Raw genomic sequence first — 24,960 nt, 5'->3', positions numbered from 1 at the left:
TATTATTAATTATTGTAGGTATGTAAGCAGTGTGGAGTAAGTTTGTCCGCTCGGCGAAGAAAGAGACTTTTTATTAAGCCTCTGTGGATGAATTTACAAACCCCACCCAACAATATTGGTCAAGTTGACCTTCGCGTCGTGTAAAATGTTGTATTCGAGCTGCCGTATGCGCTCTTTTTATCTGATATAAATGTGTTTTTCATTCTCTCTCGCCGCCGAGTGAGCCAACAAAGGAGAAAAGAATGCATGTGTGCGAGTATTTTATGAGCAGGTCGAATAAATATAAGGCTTGCACGATTTTTCAAAGGCTCTCGGCGAGCCAGCGTGAAAGAGAGACATACTTGTCAAGAAAGCCCGGATTAAAATCGATTAATGTGCAATTACGGATTGATTGTGTTGACGGTTTTCCTCATTTTTGCCGCCGCGACGGACCAACATGAACAGGTTTTCCGATCTGATTAAATCATGGCTTAAAGAGGTTCTTCTTTGTTGTGTACTTGGAAATGCATCTCAAGTGAGCGAAGAAAATTGAAATTATTCACACTTTGGACGGAAAATGCCATGTTTTACAACCAGTTTCATTGCATGATATTGCCAGTTATCCGATCGATAAATTGATTTTTAAGTCAAAAAAACGGAATCTCATGCATAAATAATGATTTGCATTTTAAAATAAGAAACTCAAACAAAAAATAAATCTTGACGAGTAATCACAAAAAATCCAATTAAAATCGTATTGAGACTCTTTAGAGAGGCACTGGACGTGTTACAATTCTCGACCCCCGCCGGTATATGTAAGTTTCAACTGAAAAGGCTGCAGCTTGGCAATGAAACCAGTCGGTGGTCCTCGGCTCGAGAAATCCGAACAGTTCACCTGCTGACTTTTGCCCACCTTACATATGTGCATTGAAACAATCTTTACTCTCGCACAGAGATAAATATGCTAATGCGATCCAAAGAGGAAGGCTATTCTCTCTTGTTTCAAGGAATTAAGCTATAAATCTGTATGCCGAGCGATTTCCTCTGCTCATTCGGTGGTCCTCTCACGGCGAAATTGTTTGTTGAACGAACCAAGGAAAAACACGGTTGTTATGCAAATCGCCCGACTAATAGTTATTATCAGCGCGAGCTGCACCGATCAGTTGGTTTACTTGGCTTTGGAAATAACACGCTCTCCGCGGCAGTCACGCTGGCCGTTTACTTTATATTAGTGCGCGCACGGCAAATTTATTTAATCGCGATTCCATGAATCGACAGAGTTTGTTTAATGTTGGTATTAGTGTTGACATATTTATCATGCAGCAATTATTACGCTTTGCGCAACACACCTTGTTTCCATTAATGTGGAAAATGATGGCTTCATTTGCGCTCGGGGATCAAATAAATTCGTGATATTATGCCGGCGAGTGCGTGAGAAACTTCACTAATATGCAATTTATCGGCCGTACGTAGGCCGGGAATTCGAGCAATGCTGACGTGAAATCGATTTCACTTAGGATAACTGCAGACTAACGGACCAAATGATTGTTTACTTGGTTGTCATATATACAATGAGGCACATAAATATTTGCATCGATTCCGCACTGTCAATCACATCAGGGAAGTTTTCTATAGACCTTTCCAGCTGTCGTAAATTCTTCATGTATATTGCAATTAGAAATGTAGATTTTATTCTGTCACCGAGCGCTTGGTCTGCAGGGAATTGGCACAGCAGCAAATTTGTTTTGAAAAGTGTCGCACGTCAAATGTCAAACTCATTCACATCGTCTGATCTCTTTGGCCGTGGACGAGTTTAATTAAATGCATCGAGACGCGTTTAACTATGGAGTAATTGTAATTAGCAATGTATCATTCACTGCACCGCGGCGAGCGGGAAAATAAAACGCCTTTTACGGTGACTCCACTGCACCAACTATGGCCTTTCACGCGGCTCCTGTGCAAGATTATTTATTTTGCGCATGGAAATAGTACAATGTTGATGTGCGCTGATAGATGTTTATTTCTAATTAAACGCGTATTTGCAAATTCAAGAGGCTGATAATTACTAACCGCGTGCAATATGTAATGTGTGCAAGGTCGCTGCAGATTGTTTTGCATAAGCAAGCAGTTTGCGATGAAAAAAATGACCTCAAGTGATTGAGAGAATTTATAAATTTTCAATAGGAGGTAATTAGAATGTTGGAGATGTCATGGTGATTGAAATTATAACATAAAAATAATTAGAGCAGCGAACGTCTATTGAACCTGATTATTTACAATTACCTTCGAATTGCTGCCATTTTTGATAAATGCAATTTTCATCACTCTTACCAGCATCTACTCAGTAAGAATTCATAAACATCAATTACCGCAATACTATTTAAAAATCCAATATATATACACACACGATTTTTGAATGATTCCAATGTTCCTAATTATTGAAGGCCTCCTGACGGTGACCTTTTAGCCATTTTGTAATAAAAACCAATTGTTTGGATAGATTGTTGAGTAAAAACTTCTTGCTAGGATTAAATTATTGGCGATCACCGACAGTTCAATATAATACCAAACAAGCGTTTTCAAACTTCAAACATAATGCCGACAAAAGCTGACCAAGAGAGAAAGAGAGAGAGAGAGAGAGAGAGAGAGAGAGAGAGACTTCAATTTTAGCTATTAAAGTGAATACAATAAAAAAATATGAAATAGTTAAAAAAAGTACAGATAAAAAAAACACTTAAGAACTGTATACCACGAAAAACTATACAAACACATCGATGACATAGGAAATCCCCCCACGAACTGATATTATTTCATCTGTTCTTTTTGTTCTTTCGCCAATATAAATAACACAAAGTATTAACTCAACTATACCATTCAATAAAAAGATATATGAACTTTTTGCTGTTCATTAAATTTCATTTTTGGCCTTTTGTGAATTTCTATTCTTGCACTAATTTTCTTCTCCTAAAAATATTCCAAAAAATCTGTTTCGATCATTTTTAGGACATTAAATATACAGAGAAGACTAATTGCGTAATATAAACGCAATCACGGAGCAAATTATAGTTTTGCGTCGAATAATTACATTGCATGTTTCAAGTACATAGCAAGTGGCCGTAATTGTGCTGTGATTGCTTCTCTTCCTTAATGCCCCGAGTTAAGTGTTTAATATTCGCGGCGCAGTGCATAAACTGATTAATTGCCAATACGCTACTTGTTAAAAGCGAAAAATTGCCATAAAGTCGCCACCGGCAGGATTATTCTCAGGTTCGTTAATAATTATTATCCTTGTGCTCGCAAGAATGCGCACGACGGAATGAATAGTATGTGAGTCATTGCCGCGCGCTGCGACATCACCATCTTTTAACAGGAATACACGCATTTAAAATCCAATTTTTCACTTCATTTCTCTATCGAGCGAAAGTTTCCAGGTCAAATCGCTTATACACCCTCACATCGCTAATAGAGTATTTGAAGCATAGTAGAAAGGTGTTTCGCTACTCAACAGATTGCAGAACACTAATGCCTGATTTATTAGACTGATTAACAGCAGAATAAAAATTTACCGGACATGGTTCAAAATCCCTTTCAACCTGTCATTCGCGGACAATTAAACACTGCAACAAGCATTGCAGAAAATAAAAACGGTTTATATCAATGGTTTCATAAATATTGAACCACGAAATGAGTGGAGAATACTTAAGACAGAAATATCACTTGTTTGAGAACAAAAAATATTTAGTAGCGTTTAAGATAGCATCCATTTTTAAGTTCCCGAATTTTGTTAACAAGCTGCTTTATGATTATTAAAACGTTCAAATAAAATTTCATGAGTTTCGGTTTAGTCCTGTTCAAGGACGACGTTTCGACGCTTTCAGAAAGTCTTACATCATCAGGTTTTCACTAATTTTAAATTTAAGAAAACAATGCTCCTAACAATGAGAACAACAATACTAAGGTTGATAGACACAGGATATGTACGACAGTGGATTTGGAACCTAGTTTCTCGCCATTCACAAACAATAGCAAAGTAACTACGATCTAAGTCGATTGTCGTATTCTGTGTCTACCAATATTTCACAATACCTTACAAAATATTGTGTGGGTGAAATTTATGTAAACAATGCTCCTGAGGACATGCTACAATGCGCCCACATATTTTATGATTTTATGGAATTATTGATCTCAGGAGCACTGTTTTTTTTAAATTGAAAATTATTGAAGACCTCATGATGGTGTCGAAACGATTTTCTTTAAATATGAAGTCACTAGATTAACCGAAAAACCTAGATTTTCATTTTAAGATGTCGATTTCAATATTACATTTTACTGATTATGTTTGGAAACAAAATGTGAAAAGAGTGCAAGGAAAAAACATTTTTTTCATGCATTTAGGGCTGAAAAAATCCATAAATTTTTGAATGCATTGTATTTAATTTATTTGTTTGTTTTTTTAATTTTTACATCCTGCAGACATTATTGTTATATTAAATTGTTAGTTGTCAACTTGTGCTATAAAAATAGATGGAAAATTCTGGCGAAATTGAGGGCAGGAGTAGCATTTATAAATTTTAACTCCACAAAGCTGCAGAATATTTTCACCTATAACCGCAAATTTTAGATGTTCCTACAAGATTATCGAAAAATTTATATTACATTTTCCTTGCTTGAGAAATTGGTAAAAATAAATTAGTAAAAATCGGTAACACGAGTTGTGAAAAACTGGGTGGTAAGAAAATGCTACCCTGCCAGAATTACCTGTCTCTTGTTTGTCTGAATAATCCAACGTCAAATTCCAACTTGTAAAATAAATTGTGGAAGGTGAATATTTATAAATCTGGTGCAAGATTTGCCTTAGAATTTCACCTCAAACCAATAGCTTTACCCACATCATGTCCTTAATGGCGCGAGTTTTTGCGGCCTTCAGATTATTTCTTTCTGGCCGATTCTGCGAGGCATGTCAACGGCTTTACAAAAACCCAACCACACAGTGCAGGAAGGCTTCCGCAATTATCCCATCACGGGCAGTACGTTCTGTCTTGTCAGATTTCAATAACAGCGGTAATTAAGCCGAACAAGTTCATTTTGCCGTCAAGAAGGAGAGAATCGGCATCTTCTCACTGCTTGTCACTTTTTCTCTGCACGCCAACACGCTCATGAAAATCCACACCACGATTAGTTGGAGCAGTGAAGCGGTTTTTGCATTGGCTCTCGTGTGACCCCCATGGCATATATTTATCTATTTATTTATTTATTGTGCACGGCCTTGTCAACTACGTGGCTCGCGGCGTTTTCCATTTCTGCGGAAGATTCGGTAACGATCCAGCTTTCGTTCCATCCCCATTCACAAATACTATGAATAATTTCCAGTACAAAACGTTTATGCCATAATTACGTAATTAACGGGCGCATCAAATGCTCTCTCATTTGATTTTTTGTGGGCATTTTAATTGTAGGGCAGGGGCTGGACGCTGTTTGCTTTTCGCACCGAAAGCTCTAATTATACACGCAACGAGGCTGACATTCAGTGATTTGAACGATGGATCTGGCTGCTGCTCGCAACGAAATTGAATCTTTCGAATCGATGCCCAAAACAGGCAACTGGCTCGAAGGAAAAAGGTCGTACTCATAAAATAGATTGATTGGCGATTAATTTGATTTTGTGACTCGAGCAACGTCAGAGAAAATTGGTTTTAGAAGGACATCGTCATCAGCAAAGCAAAATCAGTTTCAGAATGATTATCAATTTATTCACCCAAGTTAAAACTTTTAACTGACAATGAGTGTTCCAAATATACACTGACAAAAAAATCATTTGTTCCGCACAAAAAAAGATTTTCCATGTCATAGATCAAAATAGGGAAAAATATTTGTTCAAGAACAATGTAACCAATATAACATCTGAGAATCAATTTTCAAAATTTTCAGATTATATTATAAATTATTAGAATGTTAAATTAAGTTTAAGGATTTTCAATTTAGCATTTTTTAAATTGTCATTTTTATATCTTTGTTTTATTGATAAACATGCCCATGTTGGAGCTTCAAGGGAGCAGGAATCCCAAGTCCAGAAAAGAACCAGCTCGAGTTACTATAACCCTGCACCGGGGTCTGTTTTATGAAACGTATTCTGGTGAAATAAATCATGATTTAAAATAAGGAGAGAGTGCTCACAGCTTGATTAGCATGCAAACTTTTGAGCCGATTTTCTAATAAAAATTTAAAGGGCAACGTTTGAAATTATTAGATTTTTTTCCAATTTTCAGAGAGTATATCATAAAGGTAAAAACGATTCACTCTAATTTTAAATTAAGAAAACAAATTGCTCCTGAGAACAACAATTCCAAAAAAAATGTGTTGATTTATATTGCAACATGTTCTCAGGAGCATTGTTTACTTAAATTTCAAAATAGTGAAAAACTAATTATATAATAGCTCTGGAATGCAAATTTTGCAGGGGATTGGATAATACGCACTCGTCAGCGTGGCGCTGGTTGCTGCTGCTGCTGCTGCTGCGAGGGTCACGATTGTTATGATCATATCCGATTGCTTGTCAATTTCAATAGTGCGTCTGCGATTGCGGTTTATGCGAAATAAAGTTTGGTTTTGCGCGCGCACGTACTCCAATCGAAAGTCAATCAAGTGACTGACAGACAACCTGGAAAGCCATGAGGGAAGTCGAGTGAGTTATAATTATTTCATCGCATTATGAGGCAGGCAACAATAAATTTCAGCTACTTGCACAAACAAGTTAAGAGCCTTTTCTCGTAATGATCATGTTTTATGAGCACACTCAATGCGATGGCGATTAGCGTAATGAAATAATAAGTCCGTAAAGCGAATGGAATTAGCGCCGAGATTAGAAACGATCTCGTTTTTGGCACGCTCCAAGCGCCGGTATTATTTATGCTAATGATTGTAAGTGAACAATGCGAGAGCAAAAGTGACGTAGCCCAGAGTCAGGGTCGTCGAGGAAAATTCGCTTCCTCGGCCGGCAGCAGAACAGATCAGAACCGATCGCTTGCTTGGGTGCCATCCCTCTGCGCGTGGAGGAAGTCGGGAGTGGAGAGCAAGGGCGTGCTTGGCATTGGCCGCTGACTTTCTCTGCTTGGGCACGCCTGCCGACCTAGGAGCCCTTATATATGAGTGCTGCAGCACCACAAAACTTATCTTGTCCCTCGCTTGCACTCGACAGCAATCGACAGCATGGCCAGAGCAGTGGTACGTTTTCTCAAACCTTTTTTATTTGCAATACTCACAGTCATATTTCGAGAATTTTGAATCCAAAGAGTTTATTGTTTTCATTTTTGTTTTCATCTGTTGACGTTGCAAACTAAACTGTAGGATTTATGAAATTTATTAATAAATGGCAAAAACAATTAAATTTACTTTTGGTGGCTTTAAATATCTTATTATCAATTTGTTTAAACTAATTTTACAAATCTCTATATAAAAAAGATTAAATTTTAAACCTTGGAAGAGATCCTTTCAGTATACTCACATTTGACAAGTGAATTCTTTGTGTATGCAGAAGTGCGCGGTATTGCTGGCGCTGTTCGCCTTTGGCGCAGCGCAGGAGCTGACTGCCACCAACTACCGCACTGACGACGGCCATCAACGCAGCGAAGCTACCGACGGACAGGGCAACGTCCGTGGCGAGTACAGCTACGTGGACCCGAACGGAAAGACCATCACCGTCAAGTACACGGCCGGCAAGGACGGATTTAAGGTCGAGGGCGACCACCTGCCCAAGGCACCCGCCGTGCCCCAGGCTCCTGCTCCTGCCGCCCCTCAGTGGAACCAGCAGCCTAGGCAGCAGTGGAACCAGCCCCAGCAGGCGCAGCCGCAGCAGTGGGCTCAGCCGCAGCAGCAACAGTGGGCTCAGCCCAAGCAGGCCCAGTCGCAGCAGCACCAGTGGGACCAGAACGGTCAGTACAACCCTCCCGCCTACGAGACGCAGCAGTGGAGCGAGCAGTCGGCGCCCGCTACCCAGCCCCAGCCCCAGGCGGCCCCGGCCAACCCCCAGCACATCACCGACCCTCTGTGGAACGCGCACACCCAGCCCCACTGGGCCCAGCTGGCTAACCAGCAGCCCCAGTACACGGCCCCCCAGCCCCAGCCCCAGTGGAACGCCGCCCCAGCCGCCCCCCGCAGCCCCCCTGTGCAGCAACAGCTGAACAACTTCCCCGGGCTGGCTCAGCCGTCCAACTCGCTGTACCAGCCGCAGCAGGCGCGCTCCCAGGGTGGAAAGGTGTCGGTCAGCAGCGACCCCGCGTCCGGCTACACCTACACTTACAGCCTGTGAAAACAACCCTTCCCCCGGCCCGATGTCAGCCACTGTGATGCCACACTTTCCTTGTAAATTTAGCGGAATGAATGCGCTTCGAATGTTGTGCGAATGCCCTAGAGTACTTGCGAGCGTGAACGCGCCTTGTTGACTGCACTCTTCTTCTTCTTCTTCATCATCTCATCCTTTTCCCCTTCTCTCTGGCTTCTCTTTCTCGATCTTTGCACCTTCACGTTTGCTCAACTTCCATCTTTTTCTGTCCTGTCCTCTTTTTTCAGTCTGTTCTGTGAGTGAGAGTCTAATCAACCGACAAAATGTGATTTATACGAGAGAGTGTGTATGGAGCGTGTAAAATGAGAAAATCTAATAAAAAATACATCAAACAACATTCTTGATTCAATTCAAATAACCTCTCTTTTATATCGCATATAGTATAATAAATTGCAGTATCAAATTCCAAATATCAGGTTTTGTAGCGTTGGTGATTTATCAAGTTAAAGCACTGCTCTATAATATCACTGGGCATAAAAATAAATTGCGTCTCATTTGATCCATGAGGCATGAAGCGAGAAACGGAATGCAAATTAATAAAAAGTTCCACGCCTGCTGTGCAGCAAGTGCAAATACGCGAGGTGCTAATAGCCAAACGGCAAGGCTCGATTCGTCTTTTAATATTCATTCTGTCCGAGTGGCCGTACAACAAAAAAACTGGTTCGGGCCGCCGTCATACACTCGTTTTGTGCGCGCGAAATAAAAATTTCATCGAGCGAGTAACAAGTCCTTAAATGGTGTCTGATCGAGCTTGAGAGGACGACGCGCGCGCGGGCGCGGAAACCGTCACTAATGGGTAATTTGGTCGAAACGCGCCAAATTTTGCATCGCCACTCAAATTAATTAGCTGCTTTAATGAGTCTATTATAAACACGTGCGGATTCGCATGTGTTTCAGGTAGCCGGCTAAGTATGATTGATAAACTCCGGGTTAGCTGAATATAAATGGCGGCGAGAACATTGCCGCTCTGAAAAAGTGGGCTTATAAATAAATCTGTCAGTCACGGCTGATGAAGCTGTACACATGGACTTCATTCGTCATGCATGAAACGCTGTTTTCCAGCAAATAAATCGCCTCCGACTTCTGTCAATAGCGGTCTGCATTTTTGAATAATCTACTGATCGTGACGGAAGTGTCTCTCTTAACTCTTTCTCTTGAATTCAAATCGGATCGACTCTTAATTCAATGAGAGTGAAAAGTCTCCTGAGATCCAGCTTTTATATATATGGTGCGTGTCCATTCGTGGTGATATCTGCAGCGGTACAACAACGCGGTCCTGCTTTTTGTTGGAAGCCAACAATTGTCGGCAGTTTGAATTATTGTAATTTTGCATTATTTTTTAACAGCAGAAAGATGATTTTAAAATAAGAATTCAGTTTTCGTCCGTCAGCCACACGGTGCTGACGTGATTTGTTTAATTGTGCAGAACCCGATTCAAAGGGGTGAGTCCAACCATCAGTTAACAAAAGAATTTATCACTTATTATTGTAAAACCATTTCAGTTCTTGTACTTGATTAAGTGTCCGATCGGATTTGCAACTGTAACCAATACACCAACAAAATTCTTCATCTGAATTCATCGGTCTTCATCCCTCTTCATCTCCCAAATATCTATATGTGCAAAATTTTAACTTATTTTTGTTGGAAATTGGAATGTCGGATAATACGTACAAATCTGTTTAAGAAAAAATCCTTTTCGGTAAATTGCCGGACCTTTCAAACAAATTCCAAATTATCATTTCGGGAGAAAATACAAAAGTGAGCGCTACCCTTCATCTTATATTAAAATTTTTAACACTTGACAATAAGCAAATTGAAAACATTCTATTTTCCGCGCATGACTTTTATTAAAATTTAAGAAACAATTTTAAATTTATAAATTAATTTTGTATTGCAACATGCAGTCAGATTAACTTCATCCATATGATTCGTGTAAAAGCAAGAACGAACTATACTCTTAGTTAGAAAAAAAGCCTTTACGAAACTTTTTGCCACTTCTGTGTTAAGAAAATACATTCTTACCACTTTCTTCGCACTGAAAAGCGGAATACTTATTTAGCCTTTGTCTCAAATCAAAGCAAGATTATTTGTGCAAGTCTGTGTTTAATAAACATATCAAAACTAATAATTTAATAGCAACGCATTAACTGTTTGTTTATCACATTTGACTAACGGGTTTGCTACAAAATTTATAAATTTTTGCTTTTCAATCCCATTGAAGTCATCTTAGTCGATTTCTGCGTACAAAATTCCACGAAAAACTAATTAAGTTAGCCAATACCGCAAATCTACTCAACAATTTAACACCTTCCCTGCGCAGATCTATGTACGCTTGTACGGCCATTCCAAAAGTACTGTCGGTGAACAGAATGAGAAATTGCTTGTGTACTTCTCAACTGGCACGGCCAAGAGAAGAAAAACGATAAAGGAAACAACAAAGTTCGCGTTAGCAGTCGACAGTCCATAAAACACGCACATAAATGAGCCAGTCGAATAATTCGGGAGTGTTATTTATTGCTTCTAGTTAATAAATTCAAACTCGTCCACTCACTAGGCCCGAATGCCATAAATATAAATCGCCACCAGATCGGAGGAGTGCTTCAAGGCGAGTCAAAGTGAGATGGTCCTACACGCACTTTGAAAACCCAGCCTTGGCTCGTTCAAATCAACTGCTGCAGTAAATTCGAGACAAAAAGGCAGGCGGCACTAATGAAGTCGCTTGTTATGAAAACGCGATCGTATAATACACAAAGTGTGCATACATTTCGCTCAGAATCATCGATCGTCCTTGCTAAGTGGGTATTGGCTGCTGGACAGCGGCCAATTAAAAGTGGCCGCGCTCTCGTGTTTTGATCACGTATCGACTTTTGCTCTCATTACACCCTTTTAGTCGTGTGTCTGCCGCTTGCGAACAAGCAATTAGCCGATGAGAGACTCATTGACCGCGTCCGTCCATTCAGCCTTTCGACACCCAATTGCACCAATGCTTGCAATAATATTTATTTATTGAGCCATTTTCCAATTAAGTGCCGTATGCGTGTGCGCTGCGCGGACGAGTCCTCCGCAAGTCCGAGTCGCGCGGACGAGTAGAAAGCAGAGTTTGCAGCCTGCATGGATGCCGCTGTAAGAACAACATTAATGCGTTCGTACGTGCGCATTAATAATGATTATGTGCGTATGAAATATATGTACATAACATCCAGAGCCAAGTTTTATTTCATTCGCCCGCGTGATTTCCATATCGTACAGACACACATGTTGTCGCGTAACGCGAAATCGCGCTTCGACTCCACTCTACCACGTTGAAAATAATAATAATTATCGTTTGATTCCGACACACTGAGCCTCTTTATAGTCGTACACTAAGCCATAAACGGAGCCTTGCTGAGTTGTAGGGCCGAATACAAAATCTTAAATTAAGAAGAAGACTAAAACAGAACAGTCAAGCGCAAAATCGATAGAATTTATTTCAAGCATTGTTAATATAATCAAGAAGTCTAGGCAGGCAACAAGGCACGTGCGCCAAAATATAAGCCAGACGAATAATGACGTAGAGAATATATATAGGGCCAACGTTTTGTGTCAGGTGCCAAAAGGATGGCACGGCCGTAGTGTGGTGGTATATTAGAAAGAAAATTGACAGCATCGTCCATACATCGCAACAGAAGCTCGCTACGCATTATGCTACATGAGTCATCTCAACCACACCAACCTTTTTTCCGTGGCTTCTCTCACAATAAAATAGACTTATTGATCTTTGAATGACTTCGTTTCACCCGCACTGTGGGGTCTCCCTTCAGACTCATTCAATCATGTAGGCTAAATTCCAAATCTCAATGGACAGTCAATCCCGGAGGTCTGACGACTGCGTTGCATTCCGACTGCGATGCCTTATTTTGACGGTGTGAATCCAGGGTGAACGGAATTAAACCGAGCATGGATAATGCCTTATATGTAATGCCCGCATTACTTTGAAACTTTTCCTGGCACATTTCTTGCATTATAGCTCCATGATTATTGTTCGGGAATTACACAATGACTATTTTTGTTTATTCTGGGCGACCCTGATGTGAGCTATCGACTTTTGGTTTAGTGTTTTGTGATAAAATGAGAAAGAATTTTTCGAATTTCAGGACTGGATTTTGTTTTTTTAGGACTATATGTAAACAAGTATACACATATGGATGCAACTCTTTTGTGGTTAAATGTTTTGAAAGATTCCTCTATTTTATTTATAAATATTTCCTGTTGAATTTTATCACTGAAAAGGTGTAAACAAACAATAAGGAGGGGTTTGTACAATTCCCCATGACCACGAGGGTTAAATCATTATATAAGCAACAAATATTTGCTACACAAAACTTCACATTTATGAAACATTTATTTTCAATTCCGAAAAATAAAGTAAACATCGCGCCTGCCATGAGAAATGTGGTTGTTAGAGGTTGATTGTCACTTTGAAGCAAGACATATTCTGTCGATATAAAATTCACGGGTTTCACAACAAATATGTAAATTTATAGTGATTCGTATGTGTGTATAAATTTTGTGCCATGAAAAATTGGGCAGTAGCGCATGTGCCCTGGAACAAATAATATCCCCAAAAATTATGTAAAACCACGTCTGACCAAACGTTGAAGACTAGAATTGGAATCGGAATTTATACTTTATTTGCGTATATCTTCGGTACACCGTTGTAGCATCGCCCAGTGCTGTCCAAACATATGCAAAAATGCCAAAAACATGAATATTTAAATCAAATACTAAACATATATCATCACATTTAAAATATGGAAGTTCATTCATATTGTAAATTTTATTTCAGTACGCAAATGATTTCTTTCAAACTCCTGCTGCTCCACATTTCGAATCGACACCGGAATTTTGTTGTAACGACATATCCTGCTGAGCTAATACATCCCCTGTCTTTTTAATTCTAAATCCAAAAGCTGTATCGTATTTCTTAGACTAGCTTTTATTCCCGGGAGCAAAACACTTCTATTCATCGCTTTATGTCTTTCTGAGAGATTCGCTCTTCACGGATTAGAAGGAGAAAAACGTCATTTCATCATTTGTCTCACTCACAATCAGCTCCACAAAGGCCCACCAATAATTAATTTTCAATTTACTGCCAAACATTTCACTTCCAACGCCTCCATGCAAATTTATCGCTCTAAATTAATATATAATTAACATTTGACTCGTGTTGATGAAGCTGCAAAACTGTAATAAACAAATTGCGAGCAATCAATCAAGTACGGCCCGCTCGAACGGAGGTTCTGGCTCTGCAACAGAGAGACAATAACGACTGAAATTCTCAAGATGCTGGCTTATAATATAATATAATAACAGAGTCGCGCGAGTTTCTCGCAGAACTGCCGCGATATTTAATGCTTCTTGCACCTCTTTCGCAATCGGCGTTTGTTCTCTGTCAAAAGAAAGGCAAACAAACGCATATTATAGCAATGTTCCGCTGTTTCTCTCACTGCTCGACGACAATAATTCATCGCCAAGTCGCGCGTATAATTGCGCCCTTTTATTTGACGGCACGTGTAATTATACAATTAGAGTTGCGCTTTCATGATTGATAGCGTTAATGTGATTTCAATACCCAACGAGATAGAGCAAACTGGTTCAATGAAGCGGCGAATGGAGGAGAAAATAAAATAAAAAACTAAAAGAAAACGAACTGCAGCCATAAATATTTATCACCCGCTTCGCACTACGTGCCGCACGCGGGAATTATTAAATTACACAAAGCGTCGCATCATTTTTTTTCGCTGTTTACATCGTCGCGAACATGGTTTTAAAAAACATAATTTTCGGCTTTCAGGTCCCTCCGCCGGCCTCATCCGAGCGCGCGTTTCTCTCCATCCATTCTCGGCGAGAGCAGCGAAATATATTGGCATTCATTCTCAGCGGCCAGCCGAGCAAAAAGTTGAGGAACGGGTTGATATGTTCTTGTGTGCGTCTCGTAAAAATTCAGACAGGTGCTTCGGTTAAAAGCGTCTCATTGCAGCTCGCAGGCTACTTGTTTACACAACGCGCGCGGCTATTAGCTGCGTGGATCGTTTTTGTCGCCGCTTTACGCCGCGAGACGAGACGCGCGAGACGCGCCGGAATATCTCGCTTCTGTTTTATGGCCTATGGCTATTAGCCGCGGCGTTTGCTATAATGTACGCACTGCAGGAACACTTAGTTAAAGTGAAAATGTATTTACGTCCTTTCGCAACTCTTGCTTGAAAGATGCTAAATCGAGAATGTGGAATTAGTTAACTGCTGGTAGACTGGCTTGGATTTGCATTATTCTACCTGATATATACAGTGATTTATTTTCATCTAATCTGCATATTTGCAAATGAGATCAAGGTGCTTGAAAATAATTTCTTAAATCCGCCGAACAAAATTTAAACTTTCAGTTTTTTTCACAAAGCTGATAATGTTCCAGGAAAAATTCGGTATTTTTATTGCTCTTCTAGATATACGATTCCTGCTATTTTTGTTTAAATTCTCCTTCAATTCCATTTTTAAATTTTCTGATTTATGAATTTGAATTATACTTTGTTGTTTATGCTGAGATTCGTTTTATGTTATATGCAGTTTCAAGTTTCTAATGACGGTCGAGAACTAATTAAAGGTTGATATTTTATGTGAGAGTGTCAGAAATCTGTTTTCAATTTTAGTGCTCTCGTCAGCTCTGAACTTCTTGTAGGAGAAATTAGGTTCAAAGTAATTTTTATTGCGGATCAGCAGAGCAACTATGCCCCATACATCCTCACATCCAGAACACAACAAAACATTTTTTTGTTTTGATTACAACTAAATTTAAAGCCTTACAAGTCAAATTGCTATGATATATCACTCATGCCTCATGCTCATTTCTTGTGTTAATTTTTGTAGCGGTTGTTTGAATTAGTGTATATAACAATAGTAAGTTATTTTTCGACCGCGAGGAAAAATTACAAACACTAAAAAAGTTCCTCAAGATAAAGCAATTAGTATACACCGCGTCCGCTATTTTTTGCTTTAAATTTTCAACCTGATCTGCATGCAAAGAGCGAAGAACAATGAGTTGAGAGGAGAAGCACGAGGCACAGAGTTGCGATTTGCCGCGGCCGAGAAGATTGCAGCTTGTCAAGCAGGCCCTTGTCACGATTTCTGCATTGTCATTGTTGTGCGCGCGCGGAGACTTGAACGGCCGCTCAGATGAAAAAGAGATCAGATTATCTCTCCAGCTTCCTCTATCAGAGGAATTGGGCGCAGGCGAGGGTCTTTCTTCCGGGGCGCGCCCTCGGCCGGCGCGTGACCTTGCTGGTGCAACGTCTGATGCGGCACACGCCCTGGGCAAGGTAACCACCACGCCCTGACGCAGGTGAAACAAGGTCGCCCCCGTCTGCTGCACGCCATCGAGCGACCGTCGAGATTTCACCGCCGCCGCGCACCGCTGCCAAGCGATAATCGCGCGCGGCACGTTTTTCTTACATAATAATAAGAATCGGTACGTCAATGGGGTCACTTTTGGCTAATGAAATTCGTGGAAGTTCTGTTTGTAAATTATTTTTTATTTTCACTCTATAGTGACGTCAAAAATATTTTATGTACACGCGCGCTTTCAGTCATCGCCCATCCACACAGGCCTCAACTACTTATAACACATTTTTATATAGTCCTGCATAGGAACAGCAAGAGAATAATGGAGAAAGATGTTTTTAGTTCTTGTTGAAGGTGTAGCTGAATCCGTCGTTGCTCCTGCTCAGGCTGAGCTTGCCAGGAGGGTGGAAGTGCCTGTTGGGGGTGGGGGTGGTCTCGTAGTCGGGGATGGCGTTCAGGCTCCTCTGGGGCTGCTGCGCCTGCTGGGCCCAATGGGGCTGGGTGTGGGCATTCCACAGAGGGTCGGTGATGTGCTTGGCGTTGAAAGCGGGTGCATTCTGCACGCCGGCGGGCTGCTGGCTCCATTCCTCGTTGGCAGGGGGGTTGTACTGGCCGGACTGGTCCCACTGGTGCTCCTGGTACTGGGGCTGTGCCTGGTACTGGGGCTGCGCCTGGTACTGCTGAGGCTGGTACTGGGGCTGGGGCTGGTACTGAGGCTGGGGGGCAACGGACTTGGCGGCCTTAGGGGCGACGGGGATGTGGTCTCCGGTAGCCTTGAATCCGTCCTTGCCTGCGGAGACGAATTGATTAAAATTTTTGAACAGGAAATTCAACGGGGAAACTCGTACCGGCGGTGTAGGAGATGGTGCGGCGCTGGCCGTTGGGATCGATGTAGCTGTAGGAGCCACGGCGGGTGCCGTCGGCGTCGGTCTCTTCCTTGAAGTCGGTTCCATCCTCCTGCGTGTAAGCGGCACCGAAGTTTCCGTTTCCGCTGAGGTAGCGAGCCTCGCTGAGGATGGCCGCCTGCTTGCTTGGCACGTACTGGCCATGCTGGGCCGCGGCCACGGCCGCCAGGGCTGCGAGCACCACCTGTGGGGGCAAAATCAGTTAGATACGGATCGAACACGAGCCTTCCGCACACTCACAAATCGGAGCATGACGTGTCTGAGCTCGAGGAAGAGGCCGGGAGAGCAGTGGTAGTAGAGAGGCGAGCTGCCCTTTTATATGTGACCACCGCCACGGCTGTGGCGGAAGCAGGGCGGCGCGACGGCCAGTGCCGCGCACCTAGCGTAGGATTTTGCGTGCGCCGCGGGGGGAGGAGGAGGAGGAGGCGATTTAGACTTTTGCCTTGTCGCCACTCCAGAGGAAGTCTTGGGCTTCTGTTTTGCTTGCACCAGCTCACTCAGAAAACACACTCTCACAATAAACACATAAAATTCGATCTTCCCTCAAGGTCGCTCCGCATCTTGAAAATAGCACGCTTCCTCGTTTTTGCTTCTCTACCGCTGCGTGAGATTCATTCGGCGATTAAATAGTTAAGTGGTCAATAATATGGGAGATTTTTTTGTCTAATATACTAGGAAATAAAAACACGCACGCGATTTCAACTGGTTAATTCTGTGGGAGAATTTTTTCAGCAGAGTCACTAAATTGTTTTTACTCTTAAACAACCAAAAATGTTACATCACTTTAATTTTGTAGTCTGTTTAAAAATCAATACAGTCACAGGCTATTTTTAAATGATATTAATTTTTAGTAATGCAAAGGTTGTACATACAGAGAACAGAGGCTGGTATTTTCTTGACAATCAACCAATAATTTTCAATTCAACACACGATATAGGCAGGACCTCATATTGGTTTGCTTTGATAATGAGAAACATTAATCCTATTGTATTAAGTGCCAGAAGTTATATATTTAGATTGCAAAACTAACGTTGAAGAGAAAATAACTATTAAATATATAAAAACTCATCAATGTGGTTTCGCCACAAGACGACATCTTCAAATGAAAATCTAGGTTTTCGGTTAATCTATAGTGACTTCATATTTAAAGAAAATCGTTTCAACGCCATGATGGAGATCTTTACTAATTTGAAATTTAACACAATGCTCCTGAGAACAATAATACCATAAAAACAAATAACGTGTGGGCGCATTGAAGCAAGTCCTCAGGAGCATTGTTTACTTAAATTTCACCTACACAATATTTTGTTTTGATGGTATTGTGAAAGGTTAGTAGACACAGGGTACGACAGCCGACTTAGTTAGATCGTAGCTACTTTGCTATTGTTTGTGAATGGCGAGAAACTAGGTTCCAAATCCAAAATGGTGTCTATCATCCTTATAGTATTGTTGTTCTCAGGAGCATTGTTTTCTTAAATTTCAAATTAGAGAAAATCTGATGATGTAATAGCTTTCTGTAGGCGTCGAAACGCATAGCCCTCAAACAAGACCAAACCGAAAATCATGAATTTTTATTTGAACTTTTGGAACTTTTTAATTATCATTAAGCAGCTTCTTAACGAAATTCGGGAATGTGGATGTTATCAATATGGAATGTTATCCCAAAATATTATATAATATATATTTTGTTTTGCGAGGAGAATATGGGACATTAGCTAATTTAAGGCAGCCAAATAGTCAAAGGAAATGAATCTAATTTAATTTGTAACAAAATGTGTTTATGATACACGTAGTTTCTCTAACGAGGCCAAGGGTGTTTTATTTACTAATGTCATTGCGATTGATTGAACTTGTGCTCATCAGAAGAGCACCGCCCAACAGCTTGGCTTGAGAAGTCGCGATTTTACATAATGAATTCAGAGAATGTATGGATAGTGCCAACGGGTCAATGATGGGATGAGTGACTGTTAAAATTGAAAACTAGGGCATCAACTACATTTTATTCTATACCTATAATTTGTGTTAATATATATATACTCATTGTCACTTTTTACACGTGAACTTAATTTATTCAGCGTCAGCAGTTCGTTAGTTAAGCTCTTTAATTTCACTCACGAACGAGAAGATCTTCTCTAATTTGCGAAGAGACAGATCTCGTTTATTTATGCTCGGCCTTAGGCGAGATTTATAACAGCCTGTGCATCGAGCCGACGTACACATTTATAAAATGTCGTCTGACTGCTATTTGCATGAAATTAACAATTATAATGGCGAAAGCACGCCCTCGAGATGCAGCTGAGATAAGCAGAGCAGAGCGGCTCTCGTGATAAATTAAAAGGCGCACCGCGACGAATCAACCTGCGTTTTGATAACCAATCCGATTAATCATCAGATCACGTCCGGTCAGTGTTGAGCAATCGCGCGCACTACTTGTTGCAGAATCGCGGGAGAAATGCACTTTCTTCGCGGGGCCACCCGCCGCCTGCGTGATCCCATATTTACAGCAGCCTCTGTATACAAACACAGCACACACACACACACACACACACTTGCTCATTATGCGCGCAGGCACGGTCAGCCCGCTTATGCAACACGCGTCTCCAGCCTATATCAGCGCATGTAAAAGGCAGATTCCGTGAAATCAGTCGAGTGCGACGCGCCAGCAGCAGCTTTGCATTTCATTTTTCTCTATCGAGGCAATTGCGTTAATGGGGATATTTTCATTTGTTTTCCTAATGGCGGCTGACGTGTGGAGAAAGGGTTCAGATCGAAAGAAAAAACCGGATTTCCTTCCACGCGCTTAACGCAACCTGCCGCCCATTTAAACAATGCTTCTCAACTCTTGCGTGTAATCTGTCACACTTATTTTTCTATTAATTTGAAATAAAAAGAAACGGAATGAATGTTGTCACTCAGTGATAATCCGTAATTAAATTAGTGCACTTTCAAAATTTTACTGTTTGCTTTATCATAACGGATTGAAAGCCATAAAAGTTTTCAGTTAATTATTGAAATTTTTGCTTATATTTAAATATAAAATTAGAGCTCTCTGATATATTCTAAATTAGATTTGTCGAACTTAACACGTGTAACAGAAATCAATACTGGAATTATTCTAACTGAATTTTAATTGATTGGTTACTATTTCTTTTATTGAATGATTAGAACGAGGAATTTATTGATGAATATTAATCCAATTCTTCTGCACACCAACGAAGAATTAATTTAGAAAAAAAACTCTTTTAATTTAATAACCACGTGAGTAAGCAGGATGGCGGAACTATCTGGTATGATAGACAACCACAAAACACACGCGCCAAGCAGGATGCCTACACAGTTGCAACGAAAAAAGAAAAATCTCCCGCTGGAGAAGTGGAGAGGAGTGCTCGTCGCTGTTCGATCGCGATAAATTACAGCTCAGATAGCATCCGTCGCGCAGCAAAAATCGTTCGCAGAATGAAGCAGTCTGCATTATTTTATTTTTTTGCGGCAAAGCCGACTTTGCGATTGCGGTCACGATCGGGGCTAGTCGGAACGAGCCAGCCGCGTAATTAATCTCGCTCCCATCGCTTCAAAGGCGGTCCAGGCAGCTCTCGTTCAGGTTGCTTGTGATGTGACTCACTGACTGAAAGCTTCTCTGACCTTTGCCATGGCCAAGAATTGAAAGTTTCGGGGTGACACTTTGCGAGTGAGGTTATTATTCTCTCGGAGGCCATCCCGTGGAAATTCTGGGAGAGGGGATTAGGCCAACCTGGCTTTTCTATTATGTTTTTACAGGGCCCTTCCGCATCAATGGATACGCGCACAATAAAATGACGTTGAAGATGACCAATTGTACTTATCTCCAATATGTGCTAGACATAATGGGTCTATTTCATCATCGCCCGACCGTGAATCCTATGTACGTCTTTCAGCAACAACTAGGCGGCTTTTCAATCTTTTTATGTTTCTGCGTTGTTGACTGTTGAAAAATCATTTTTCACGTTGACGGCAGCTATGTCGATTTTGTATTGAAAGTCAACAACAAATAATCGAAACTTTCCTAGTTGAAAGGTATCTAGTCTCAAAAGATAAGTGTCTAAGGGTGAATAAAATATTGCACGCCCAGTTCTTAAAAAAATTATAACACTGCACTTATTAATAGCCGCAAATATTTGTCCCAAAACCATGTTATTTATATAATTCGTAAGTGCATACCTTATTTCGAAAAAAAAATTCACGGGACATTTTGGAATTTGATTCCCTTTGATTCAAATGAGGCACACGGAAATGCATTTTTCTTATATATTTTTTGTCATCAATGATGTGGAGCAAGGGCACGGCTTTGGAAGGTGGCTGCCGTAAAAAGAGAAGCCGCCGTTTTACAGGGATTTTAGGGGCTAAGTTCTTTTGCTTACGTCAGGGTTGGCGGACCTATCATCCTTTCCTTTTAAGCAAACTTTATCCGGTCATTGATACTTGAAATTTAGCCAGAGGAATTGTTGCAAGTGGAAATAATGTTGCAGTGGTGAATTACCGCAAGGATTTGGTAAATCCTCTTTTTGACCGTGCTCGTTGTCAGCTCGAGCTCGGTGCGTTTCCAACGAATAATTTAATTCAAATTTTCCATCAGATACGTTTACATATTGTGTATTAATTTTAAACCCACCTCATTTTTACTCAAATTATACTTGACTAAGTTTCCGTTTAGTATTCCTGAGCCCTATAGATGATAATTAGAACGCGCAGCTTCCGTGTGTTTCACACCATGTTGAGCGTTTAATAAATGCAAATAATACGTTGAAATTTTTTAAAAAAAGGAACAGTCTCAAGCAAGGTCTTAACAGCAGAACAGCCGCAGCTTAACTTTTACATTATTATTTAAATTAGCAGTTCACCTTTGCGGAAACCACAACACGCACACTACCGGTTTTTGCTCTCCTGAATTAGTCACGCCGTAATTGTTTTATTGGCCAGCCCCATATTACCGAAAAAATATATTGCTCTCAACTTGATGTAATTATCGCACTTTCAGGCGTGAAAATAAAAATCATTTCAAATCGTTAACACCACACAACCTTTAATATTTAGAACGAAAAATTCCGGTTGATTTATTATCAATCGGCACACGCTGAGAAATATCACTTTTGTGGTTGATAAAAGAATTAGCAGCGACTACGTTTTAATTTAAATGTTATGTGGTTATCGCGGAGAGGATGCACGAATTCAATTTAAAATTACATTTTCATCTATTTGAGGGCAGCGTTCTTCTCTGTCAACAAAACTGACACAAGCCATAAAATTATCCTTCTCGGTGTGTTGTGCAATGGAGTTGTAAAGGCGAAGAAAAATGTCATTTTTTCACCCCCTTCGACTGAAAATTCCTGAGCCTTTAGATAAAAATTAGAACGCGCAGCTTCCGTGGTCTCTCAGTTAATGAAAAATAATAATAATTTTCCCATGTGGTCCTGAAAAGAGAGCAAGTGTATTTATGGGATACATCTGATGCCCTTCATTTTTGAAAGAAAAATAAAATAGAATGACTTGCATGTTGCTGGTGGTATTTGTCAAAATATACCAGTGACATATAAAAACATAGCCGAACGGAATGTTAACAAATAGTATATATACATGCGCATAGTTTCGCAAATATTTTTTTAGCCTTGAGCTGCGGTTGACTGGCTTTATTTAGAGAATCATATACGTATCTTAATAATATCTAACTTCTACTTTGATATTAAAATGAATTGAAATTGCTCATCCTTAAAATTTTTATCATTATTACACAAATATTTTTTTGGCTTTTAGCTATAATACATCACGTTTCCAACACATTTTCCTGGTCATGATAATTGTAAAAAGATCGTGCCATAGTTCGAAGACACAAACACATTTGCTTCTAATGCAATCATGTTTTTACATCTTGTTTTCAAATCGCGGTGTCAATTTGCGGGCGGCCAAGTGGTGCGTGTGTGCGTTCCTTATTGGCGAGGCGAACGTTAATGGCCTGGGACGATGAATAGGCGGCCATTTCCAGAACGTTCGGGTGGCTGTCATCTGTCAAACACCGCGACAACAATACCAGCGAGAGGGAAGATCGTACTAGATTGACGGCGCGGCATTGTCAGCACAGCACTGTATTAACTACAGAGATGGACAAAACGTTACTGAATTTTGAGGATAATCTTCTGGCTTGTCAATTGAAAAGACAGCAGCTGCCGCGATCCGAGCACAATGCATCCCATCCGCATGTGTGCAAGCCGGCCTGACTTGACATGCCTTTCTGGCGAGCCGACCTGAATCACACGCACACATTAGGGGCGCAAATTGCTCTCGAGCCTTCAAGCGCGCACAGCCCCCCGGCTGCATTGTAATGCTAATCGCGTTGAATATGGCGCGCAGATCAAGTTGTCAAATGTAAAATCAGCGCGTCTGCCGCCGAGTGTGCGTTTAACAGCTCGTTACTCTTTTTTCAACTTCCAGCACAAAGGAGAACAATTAAATTTTGCAATTCTTTTAACCTTTTGATCGGTTTATCTCTTCTAAGATGGGCAGTTCGTGAACATACGAGACCCAGAACCAGTAGCATCTTGAACGATTTAGATTCAAGCTATACTTGAACATTTCGAGTCACTAAACTAACCACATTTTGTCATCTCCCACATTTGGGCAGCCAGTATTATATTAGATCCACGAGCTATTCATTAAATATATCTCCTATCGCTTTGACATTTCTGATAATTACTAAACAATGCGAGCCAACGAGCAGGTGCAATATGCGATGAGCCAGCTTACAAAAAATGGTTTAAATTAGAAAAATTTTGTCAATCCGAAACATTTTCCAGATAATTCATTTAAAAGCTTTTACAGCCGTAGAAAGTTTTCAAAATTCGAGATTTGGAAGTCCATAACTCATAAACAGCAAATAATAGTGTTTTTTCGGATCAATAGAAGATTAACGTGTTTACCTTATCAAAGGTTATAAGCCATCTGTGTTTATTTTCGTTTCACCTATTATTATTTTCGTTGACCTAACACATTCGTCCTGTTTTGCCATACCAACAGGAAGCTAAAATATAAAAAATCTTATTTGTTTTGTATCTTGTCAAAAGGGTACGCGCAGTTTCTCAAAATCAGTAATCCCCTTCAATCAAAAACGACAGCCGCGGGTTTCGTGAAGAGAATCACGAAGGTATTCATTGACAACACAATGTTAAATGTAATACACAGGTCGCTGAACACGAGGAATCTGCTGCAGGTTCACAAAAGAGGATGACCGGCGGAATCGGGCAAAAATAATTGAAATGGGACAATATGTGCATTTCCGCTTGAATATAGACAAAAAACCAAGAGTGCGATTGGGAAAAGATAAATTGTAGAAGAGGCGTCACAGAGGACGACCTCGAAGATGTAGAGGAGGCCCAATGAAGGGGGGCCTGTGCACTAAAGGGCTATGGCTCGCACTTACTAGTCAATAGTACAATAGTATGATAAATTGGTTCAGGATTCAGGAGCGTCATATTTGGATTCGGTACGATCATCTCGCTGCTCGACCAAGTCAGCGTTTGCAAAAGTTTTTCCATAAAGTGAATTCGTTTCAACTTCACAGTCATTTGAATTATTTTTCCTCCTTTTGCGAATGGAGAGTAATGCTGTTGCAATTACTATCATCAACAAACCAAGCATAGCAAACACACTTGCAGCTATCACTATGGCGATTTGATTGTTTTTCCCGTCATCTATCAATGCGTTGCAATGCGTCAAAAAAATTAACAAACTGTCATGGTCATTGACGATCATAGAACCTGAAAAGATGATTCGTTTCAATAAAGTTATCGGAAAATATTTAAAAGTGTGCATTATATACAAAACAAATAAAAAATGCGCTTAAGGATCAAAGATACAGGTTGCTTATGACTTTTAGCAAAAAATATTATTGTTCTCATTTTCAGCTCTCAACATTTTATTTTATTGAGATATGATAATACTCTGCCTATTTATTTAATTACTTATAATACAATATTCATAAGAACAGAATTTCTGCAAAGCAAAAGCATCAACACTGACCCACCATAAGCGTTAAAATGATCAATGATTCCGTTTGACATAAGACTGACTTACAGACTATTAATAATAACGTACATACACACCTGTCTGTAGATCAGCAAGTTGTTTTTTATTTCTGCATTCTACATTGCAAAACGAATTGGTGCATCGACAACAGTTTGGATTTGTATCAGCAGGACTATGATTCATGCATTTAGTTGCAACATCCGCACACGAAATTGGGTCTTAAAAAATCGTTACTATGAATTTTTATTCGAGGAATAAGTAACCGGTAAATAACTCACGTGCATTATATATCCCTTTTTTATGGATAATCTCTTG

The 24,960-nt window shown here is 40.3% G+C and overlaps 2 protein-coding genes across 2 annotated transcripts; one reads left to right on the top strand and one right to left on the bottom strand.

Annotated features, from left to right (window-relative positions):
- Window positions 1-7,044: 7,044 nt before the first annotated feature.
- Window positions 7,045-8,652, top strand: LOC135948133 (activating signal cointegrator 1 complex subunit 2 homolog). The gene is made up of 2 exons (XM_065497243.1): window positions 7,045-7,200; window positions 7,511-8,652. Exons 1-2 carry the CDS (start codon window positions 7,186-7,188, stop codon window positions 8,282-8,284), a joined length of 789 nt encoding a protein of 262 aa, XP_065353315.1. The 5' UTR covers window positions 7,045-7,185; the 3' UTR covers window positions 8,285-8,652.
- A 7,206-nt stretch (window positions 8,653-15,858) lies between these two features.
- Window positions 15,859-16,964, bottom strand: Cpr100A (Cuticular protein 100A). The gene is made up of 3 exons (XM_065497485.1): window positions 16,834-16,964; window positions 16,537-16,777; window positions 15,859-16,478 (listed from the first exon to the last, which is right to left on the bottom strand). The coding sequence occupies exons 1-3, from the start codon at window positions 16,843-16,845 to the stop codon at window positions 16,027-16,029; spliced, it is 705 nt and encodes a 234-aa protein (XP_065353557.1). The 5' UTR covers window positions 16,846-16,964; the 3' UTR covers window positions 15,859-16,026.
- Between the last annotated feature and the right edge of the window lie 7,996 nt (window positions 16,965-24,960).

Source organism: Cloeon dipterum, chromosome 1 (genome assembly GCF_949628265.1).
Source record: "Cloeon dipterum chromosome 1, ieCloDipt1.1, whole genome shotgun sequence".
Taxonomy (NCBI): Eukaryota; Metazoa; Arthropoda; class Insecta; order Ephemeroptera; family Baetidae; genus Cloeon; species Cloeon dipterum.
This window is presented reverse-complemented; position numbering and strand designations above follow the sequence as displayed.